Raw genomic sequence first — 7933 nt, forward strand, 5'->3', positions numbered from 1 at the left:
AAAATATATTATTTTTCAATGAGATGCCTGACATTGACGTCGATGGACGTCGAGGATATTTGAATCATGTGATTTAATCAGATAGCATGTTTCAAATAACTCTTAACTTGATTAAAACACCAGTTTTCTTTTTTAAATCCTTGCTTTTATTGAAAAAAAGGTCGCCTTTTTGGCAAGAATAGGGTTAACGTGAAGGAGGCGGAAGAGGTGTGTCCTCGACTTGAAACACGCACGTACACACGCAAAAACATAATTGAATGAAGTCAGCACTAAATGCTCCTCGCGACAAGACCAAATCGAGCTAATTTACCGACTCAAGGTACATTTTAATGCGACTTTTTTTGTCTTAGCAGAGCGTATCTCCGCTTAATTTAAATAAATAAATAAAACAGCGGATGAGTGCTTCTCCGCGACGGAAACAACTGCAAAAAAAGCAACGACGACTGCATCCGCTCCCGAAGAACGTGTACTCTTCTTGACCAAAGATAATACACGTTTAGACGTCTTTTAAGACCTTTGGGAGGTGAGTATTTAATACTATTATACTTTAATTCTACAGAAGACCACGTCGAGTTCCTTATTGTTTTTCTGCATTTGCTAGTTAGAGCGCCCCTAGTGGCCAGTTCGGGAACTTGTTTAGCCAAACTGAAAGGGGTGTAAACACTTATTTCAAACTTTTATTTAACAGGAAAAATGGTTGTATTTATTCTTTTAATGTTTTACATTTATTTATTTACTAATTGTATTCCTCTTTCATTGAATTGTTTGGCTTGTATATGCATCCCCAGCAAAAAAGACAATTTAGCCTCTATTCTGAATGCAGTATTCCCTTGAATATCGCGGTTAATGCAGACCAGACATGGATATAATAATTTAAAAATCGCTGAGTTCAATAATAATAATAATTAAGAGCAAGAAAAAATGCAAAGAAGTGAATTCATTTTTATATTCCTTCCAGTATTAGATGCTGTCAAGATGGGTAACAGCACCAGCGACCGATCCGGCGGGAGTCAGAGCGAAAGAGGAAAGGACGCCAGAGCCAACATCCTGATAGACAGCACAGAAGATGGGGATATCTTCCAGAGGGAAGACGCAAAGGTAACACATTCCCCACTTTGACCTCACCCGCCAGAAAACTACCGTATTTTTACAACTATAAGGCGCACCGCATTATAAGGCGTACCGTCAATGAATGACACATTTTAATTTTTTTCCATATATAAAGCACTCTGGATTATAAGGCGCCTTGTCTATTTTGAAGAAAATCTAAGACTTTTAAGTGCGCCTTATAGTCCTGAAAATACGGTACTCTTTAATCAGGCGCCGCAAGAAGAACGGGAGTTCCTGGCCTGGCAGGAGGACCTGGAAAGCGACAGCAAATGTCCCACCCTGGCCAGGCCTACTGTCTTCCGCTGGTCTGGAGGCGCCAAGGAGGTTTTCGTGTCTGGCTCCTTTAATAATTGGACCACCAAGATCCCACTCAACAAAAGGTATTGTGGGAATTTGCGATTGGCGTTCATGAATGACGGTTTTCATCTCGCCCAGTAAGAACAACTTTGTGGCCATCATGGACCTGCCCGAGGGGGAACACCAGTACAAGTTTTGTGTCGACGGCCAGTGGACTTTGGATCCTACGGGGGTGAGCCAATGAACTCGATCTTCTACTTTTCTCTTTGTTTTGACACTAAGTCAACTCATTAATGGTTGTCAACATCCAATTCGTGTTAACTCAGGGTAAATAATACTTTTTACATGACTTTTTTGTGGTATTTATTGTCTTATTTACTCCCAGGCTGTGATCACAACCAAAACTGGGACGGTTAATAACGTCATTGAGGTGAAGACGACCGACTTTGAGGTCTTTGATGCACTTCGAATTGACTCTCAGGATTCTACAGAAATCTCAGGTATTTAATGCAATTTATTTTTAATTTTTGAACCCAAATTCAAGTACGAGTACCTGATTTTCAGGACCCATTCCTCTATAATTAATCCTACATTTGTGTTACTTGATTATTTTTGGGTTAGATTGAATTGGATAACTTTATTCATCCCGTATTCTGAAAAATAGAGAATACAGACACAGCAAAAACATTTTAGACGTAAATAGGTAGGTAATAAGTAAGTTAATAAATAAGTACATGAATAAATATGTAAATAAATAGAATAAAATATTAATGTTACTTCTTTGTAGCTATTTTTTTTTTTAAACTATTCCTACCAATATTTTTTCCACCCAATTCCAATCTTCTAAATTCCTGAACTCTTATTATTTTTTGTCAGATTTGTCCAGTTCCCCTCCTGGCCCCTACCTGCAGGACCCTTACGTGGTCAAGTCAGAAGACAAGCTCAAGCACCCTCCTATTTTACCTCCACACTTGCTTCAAGTGCTACTCAACAAAGACACGGGGATTTCGGTATGTTCCTCTTTCGCCATTTTGACAGTTTCATGGGAACTTCTACCCATTTTTGTACCTAGTGTGACCCAACCCTGCTTCCTGAGCCAAATCACGTGATGCTCAACCACTTATACGCCCTCTCCATCAAGGTAATGCACATTTCAAACCTATTTTTAAGACAATAAGTTGCACTAATGTCATTACAGTGAACATCCACTGGACTAAAAGTTGTCATTTTGAGGGTCAGTGTATTTCTTATAGTATAGATGTATATTAAATTTCCTGATTTTCCCCCTTTTAAATCAATAATTGTCTTTTTTAATCCATTTTTCATGTTTTTAGCTCAAAAATAATTTAGTAAAATCTAAAAAATATATATAAAAAAGCTAAAATAAACATTGTTGTAGATCTATAAAAAAACTCAATATTCAGGGCTTTTAATCCAGTTCTTTTAATCCATTTGTAAAAAAAAAAATCTAAATATTATACAAATATCTGACACCCTTTCCTTATGGGAAGATTTGTTGCTAAATTAGCTCTAACAAAAACGATGTAATTTAAATTTAGGAATATTCTCGCATGAGTTCAACCACTGCTTTATCACAATAAATGTGTTGCTGTGGGTTAAATAAGATAGTGAGACAATTTTCAAATTTATTCACTGTATATTAACCAAAATGTAAATATTGTTGAGTATATATTGCTACAGACATAGCTGGAAAATTTGAATCAACGGGGGTTGGGCTGCGAGACACACCTGACCGCAATCCACTGATTGCAGTTGCAGGACATTAGTATTGTGGAAATCTTTGAGTTTGAAACCAAAGCACCCCCATACTCCATTTTGACCTTATTTTAGGTTGCACAGCCCTATTAAATGAAATGTTTAGTATTCTTTTGTTTTTTTTTCTTGAATATTTCACTTTTTGTTATCTCACAGGATGGCGTCATGGTTCTGAGCGCAACACACCGATACAAAAAGAAGTACGTGACTACTCTTCTGTACAAGCCAATATAATGTACATGGCGTTGTTTTAAATTTTAATTGCATTGTGTTTGCTCAATACACAACTTTCTTCTACTATTCTTACTTTCACTTCATTCCAATTTTTTTTACTTCAAACCAACATATAATACCACTCGGTAACTAAAAGTAAATTCCCCTGTAAAGTACTTGAGTTGATTAAGCAAAAGTAGTTGCCTTAGCTTTGTTAATAAGTTTAAAAAAAAAGTATTTTTAAAAGCCAAAGACCACAAATAAAGTAACCTGAAAATTTTCTCCAAAAATAAATAAACCCGATTCATTTCAAAAAATTCAAATTTTACCTCATTTAATATGTACAAACACTAAATAAATGTGAATTTTGACACAAACAGCTTAATGGTTTATTGTTTAAAGGGCTACAAAAACTATATAAATGTGAATTTTGACACAAACGTTTTAAGTTTTTTTTTTTGGGGGGGGGGTGTTTATTTATTGTCTTAATCAATTGACGCAGTGAACATTAGGATCCAAATTCTTGTTTTCAGAGTTGAATTTGGCCTTTTCAAAGCAGTGAGCAGCCACACGATCACATTCACACACCGCAGATTGGCATTTGTTATTAGTTGCTATGGAAACACACACAAAAAACACAACGTCAATAACAATATCAACAACTCGCACAATTCTCAAGCTAATAATCGACTCACCTGAACAAGATACTTGCTCATCACTGCAAGTGTAATCATAAACCAGAACATACGGAAGATCGCTAATGTCCGTACATCCCGGTTTCTTTCGGCTACTTTCGTAGCATTTATCGTGGACTTTACAGCACCTGAAACAAGCGAGTTTATGTGTTTATGTTTGACGTCACGGACTTAAATTCAAATTGTTGTTAAGTATCTCCATCTCACTTGTCCAGTTCATCCACAGGGTTCCCCGTTCCCCCGAATCCGCACCAACAGCCGTAATCGTTGTACATTAGCGCGCTCACTCCCGGTTGGGCGCACTCGATCATTTTGCCGAACTGCCATATGTTCTTGGGCAGCCGGGCACCATTTGCCACGCAAGCTAGGGAGGGAAAGGCAATAGAATGTGTTAGGACAAATGGAAATAATAGACAAATAGAAAAAATGCCTTAATATATTAATATATATATGGTCTTTTTTTTTAAAGACAAATGCCTTACTATACGTGGTCATTTTTTTTGGACAAATAACAGCCTTACTAAAAATTGTCTACTTTTTCAAAATGAAAAATTGTCTTATTAGACATCACTGGTGTCAAAGTGGCGGCCCGGGGGCCAAATCTGGCCCGCTGCATCATTTTGTGTGGCCCGGGAAAGTAAATGATGAGTGCCGACTTTATGTTTTAGGATCAAATCATAATGTGTATAGATGTATAATACATTTCCTGATTTCCCCCCTTTTAAATCAATAATTGTCATTTTTAAGCCATTTTTTTCTGTGTTTTTAGTTCAAAAATCATTTTGTAAAATCTTAAAAATATATTTAAAAAAGGTAAAATAAACATTGTTTTAGATCTATAAAAAACTAAATAATCAGGGCTTTTAATCCAATTCTTTTAATCCATTTATTAAAAAAAAAACAAATCTAAATATTATATCTAAAATGGTCTGGCCCACGTAAGATCAAGTTGACGTTAAAGTGGCCCGAGAACCAACCCGAGTCTGACACCCTTGCGTTAGGAGAACTGGCTTTAAAAGTGGCATCGTCTTTAAAGAGCTCTCTTACCTGTTGTGAGCAACAGAAGAAATGCTGCTAGCTTCATGCTTGCCTGCCCACAGAGAGAAAGAAAGAAAGAAAGCATGGTCACGGCACCCTGCTACTTATAGGCCGAAAGGTGAAGCCGCGATAAGGAGCAGGTGTGGGGGAGGAGTACAGATCGTTTTCACTTGGAGAATTTTGTTTTCACTACTTATCAACTTTGTGGTCTGGTGCATGAGTGGTTTGCATGTTGGCCTCGCAGTCCTGGTATCGAGGGTTCGATCCCGGTTGCTCGTGTTTCGTGAAAAGCATTTGGATTTCAGTTCTTATATATATGTTTTTTTTTTTTTCAATACAATACTTCTTGGACTGCTTGTTTTGATTGCAGGGTTTGACTTTTGTGTTTTGTGTTTTTTTTTTTGTGTACGTACGCAGCTGTGTATACAGCAAATATTCCCACTTTCCTGACTGCGTACTAAATGTTCTTCAGAAAGGAACATGTCATACATTGCGACTGAAATCTGATGAGTTAAATACAAGGAAACTAGGATGCTATAAAGGACATATAGCAATATATTCTTACATGTCTATGAATAAAAAACATTTAAAAAAGGAGATAGACATCTGGAAACGTTGAATCATGTGATATGACGTAATGTACCTTTTGGCAATGTCACATTCTGATCAGTGAGCTGAAATCTCTCAGAGGTTGACTCAAACTGGCTGTATCGAGTTTCCATCACCTATAAAAGATCTTTATTTTGTCTGACATGTTCAAAATATATGCAAATTTCCTCCTTTTATTTGCTTAAGGGCATCCAAAATATATAGAGATTTTATGGAAACATTTACCCATTTGATATTTTTCTTAAAAGAATATCTGACAGTTGATAACACCTAATATATTGGTGTCTAAAGTCAATTTTGAATGTGCATCATAAATATTAAAAAATATAGGTTATTTTATGTTATTTTATCTAGTACTCCATAATTATATCACTCCTGTCCTATCACCTGCAACCTGTAGACGGCGGTATCTCATTCGCCAACCAACGACTAATATAGTATATATACAACGTCGATTTTTGAATATTTCTACTTATTTATTATTTGTAAAAAAAATCAGAATAAATCCTATATAACACCCTTCATGACAAATATTTAACAATAAGGTATGTTTGTATTTAAAACATAATTCTAAGACCTGCTTCCTGTCACGTGACCTGTCATTCTACGTATTTCCGCTTCGTCGGAAGTCATTTCAAACCAAGATGGCGGCTCTCGGTCGACTGACTCAAGCCTTGCTGAGGTCTTCTTTGACGCAGACTCGTCGCCAGCTTTCTGCGGCGGCTGCTGGTGGTCACGGCGAGCAAGCTGGTAAGTCTGACATCCATTAAAGACCAAACTTTTATTTGTGATTTTACCAGGACGTCTGCCATTTATCCCCAGTGACCTTGTTGCTGCTGTGCCGTTAGCTCTAATATTAGCATGGTATCCCAAACAACTCCGGACAAACGTTTTTCATGCTAAAATATCCATCGTGTTTACACGTAAAATCCCCATCTTTCCCGATGATGATGATTTATTGTTTCTTCAGCCAGGACATGGAAGATCCTCACCTTCGTGGTTGCACTCCCAGGCGTTGCTGTGTGCATGTTGAACATGTACCTGAAGGAACAGCAGCACAGCCATGAGCAACCAGAGTTCGTCCCGTACTCTCATCTCCGCATTCGCACTAAGGTTGGTTGAACTTGAAAACATTCTATTCAATTTGTGATGCCTGTTTCTGAAATGTGTTCTATTACTAAACAGAGGTTCCCCTGGGGAGATGGCAACAAATCATTGTTCCACAATGCCCACTTGAATGCCCTTCCTGATGGCTACGAGGGTCATGATGAATAAATCCACCTTTAAATCACATAACAGGCGCGAGGACCAGTTTTCTTCTTTAGGGTTTTCTTTCCAGGACAACATTCATTTACAGCTTACTTCTCCTGTGTTTACCTCTGAACACAAGGGACCTAAACCAGTGTAAACACAAGCAAAATGTTACCCCCAATAACTGAAATAAAGTAACGTAATTACCTCTATTTCGTGTTATTGCTTTTTGTGCTAATGGCGTGAACAATTGTGGCTTTTTAACAATTTTAAAATTTACTGAGGGTAGCAATGATAGTAGTTGCAGTGACACATTGTTTCCAATGGTTATTCCACATCTAGAAGATGGATTAAATAGGGAGTCCCTGTTACCTGGACCAGTTTTGGAGGAAAGTTTAGACACAGGTAAGAATATCTTTTAAAGTGAGAGTGAATAACTGGACCAATTTGAATTGAAACGAAATTTGGTAGTGATAACCACACCGGTGGACTAACCTGGATTTGAACCCAGGTTCCCCAAATGTGAGGCCGACGTGCTTACCACTTATCCTCCGTGCCGACCTATTTCAATTCATGTAAAAACAGTGTTTTCGTTTGTTGGAATTCTATAAATGATATTTTTTGTCACTACACCAAGCTATACATTTCTAGAAGTTTATGTTGAATGTGTTCATCCTATTTTGTCATTCAGAGCATTTTTGTTCAACTCAGTTTTTGTTTATAAAGAAAAGGTCTTGACTGAAGCATCCACTTCGGAATCGTTTCCAGACTCTTAAAGTTGTTTTGTTAATGGTAAGTGGGCTTGCTTATTTCTTTTAACAAATGAAGCCAATGTTTTTTATTCTTGTCTAAGTCAAGTTTTTACTCTCTGGAGCGCCCAGGCAGTCCAAAATTCTAAGTGTAGTAAAGACGGAACCAGACAGCATCAGTGGGGATGTCAACGT

General features: G+C 37.3%; 3 protein-coding genes across 3 annotated transcripts; 2 read left to right on the plus strand and 1 right to left on the minus strand.

Moving 5' to 3' along the window:
- The first annotated feature begins 221 nt into the window (after positions 1-221).
- Positions 222-3483, plus strand: prkab1b (protein kinase, AMP-activated, beta 1 non-catalytic subunit, b). The gene is made up of 9 exons (XM_077715656.1): positions 222-319; positions 393-523; positions 959-1098; positions 1321-1490; positions 1546-1639; positions 1793-1907; positions 2284-2417; positions 2480-2548; positions 3340-3483. The coding sequence occupies exons 3-9, from the start codon at positions 976-978 to the stop codon at positions 3415-3417; spliced, it is 783 nt and encodes a 260-aa protein (XP_077571782.1). The 5' UTR covers positions 222-319; positions 393-523; positions 959-975; the 3' UTR covers positions 3418-3483.
- A 361-nt stretch (positions 3484-3844) lies between these two features.
- pla2g1b (phospholipase A2, group IB (pancreas)) lies at positions 3845-5204 on the minus strand. The gene is made up of 4 exons (XM_077715657.1): positions 5139-5204; positions 4299-4455; positions 4092-4219; positions 3845-4010 (listed from the first exon to the last, which is right to left on the minus strand). The coding sequence occupies exons 1-4, from the start codon at positions 5173-5175 to the stop codon at positions 3886-3888; spliced, it is 447 nt and encodes a 148-aa protein (XP_077571783.1). The 5' UTR covers positions 5176-5204; the 3' UTR covers positions 3845-3885.
- A 1121-nt stretch (positions 5205-6325) lies between these two features.
- cox6a1 (cytochrome c oxidase subunit 6A1) lies at positions 6326-7201 on the plus strand. The gene is made up of 3 exons (XM_077715023.1): positions 6326-6488; positions 6709-6851; positions 6924-7201. Exons 1-3 carry the CDS (start codon positions 6383-6385, stop codon positions 7011-7013), a joined length of 339 nt encoding a protein of 112 aa, XP_077571149.1. The 5' UTR covers positions 6326-6382; the 3' UTR covers positions 7014-7201.
- Positions 7202-7933: the final 732 nt, after the last annotated feature.

The sequence above is a fragment of the Stigmatopora nigra genome, chromosome 4, assembly GCF_051989575.1.
Source record: "Stigmatopora nigra isolate UIUO_SnigA chromosome 4, RoL_Snig_1.1, whole genome shotgun sequence".
NCBI classification, from domain to species: Eukaryota; Metazoa; Chordata; class Actinopteri; order Syngnathiformes; family Syngnathidae; genus Stigmatopora; species Stigmatopora nigra.

Bases quoted from the DNA above. Each gene is read 5' to 3' on its own strand.
- prkab1b (XM_077715656.1), top strand. From the start codon at position 976: ATGGGTAACAGCACCAGCGACCGATCCGGCGGGAGTCAGAGCGAAAGA. The intron at 1,640-1,792 runs GTGAGCCAATGA...ATTTACTCCCAG, and splicing joins GGACTTTGGATCCTACGGGG to GCTGTGATCACAACCAAAAC. The intron at 1,908-2,283 runs GTATTTAATGCA...ATTTTTTGTCAG, and splicing joins GGATTCTACAGAAATCTCAG to ATTTGTCCAGTTCCCCTCCT.
- cox6a1 (XM_077715023.1), top strand. From the start codon at position 6,383: ATGGCGGCTCTCGGTCGACTGACTCAAGCCTTGCTGAGGTCTTCTTTG. The intron at 6,489-6,708 runs GTAAGTCTGACA...TTGTTTCTTCAG, and splicing joins TGGTCACGGCGAGCAAGCTG to CCAGGACATGGAAGATCCTC. The intron at 6,852-6,923 runs GTTGGTTGAACT...ATTACTAAACAG, and splicing joins ATCTCCGCATTCGCACTAAG to AGGTTCCCCTGGGGAGATGG.
- pla2g1b (XM_077715657.1), bottom strand. From the start codon at position 5,175: ATGAAGCTAGCAGCATTTCTTCTGTTGCTCACAACAG. The intron at 4,456-5,138 runs GTAAGAGAGCTC...TTCCCTCCCTAG, and splicing joins TCTTCTGTTGCTCACAACAG to CTTGCGTGGCAAATGGTGCC. The intron at 4,220-4,298 runs GTGAGATGGAGA...CGCTTGTTTCAG, and splicing joins CCTGTGGATGAACTGGACAA to GTGCTGTAAAGTCCACGATA.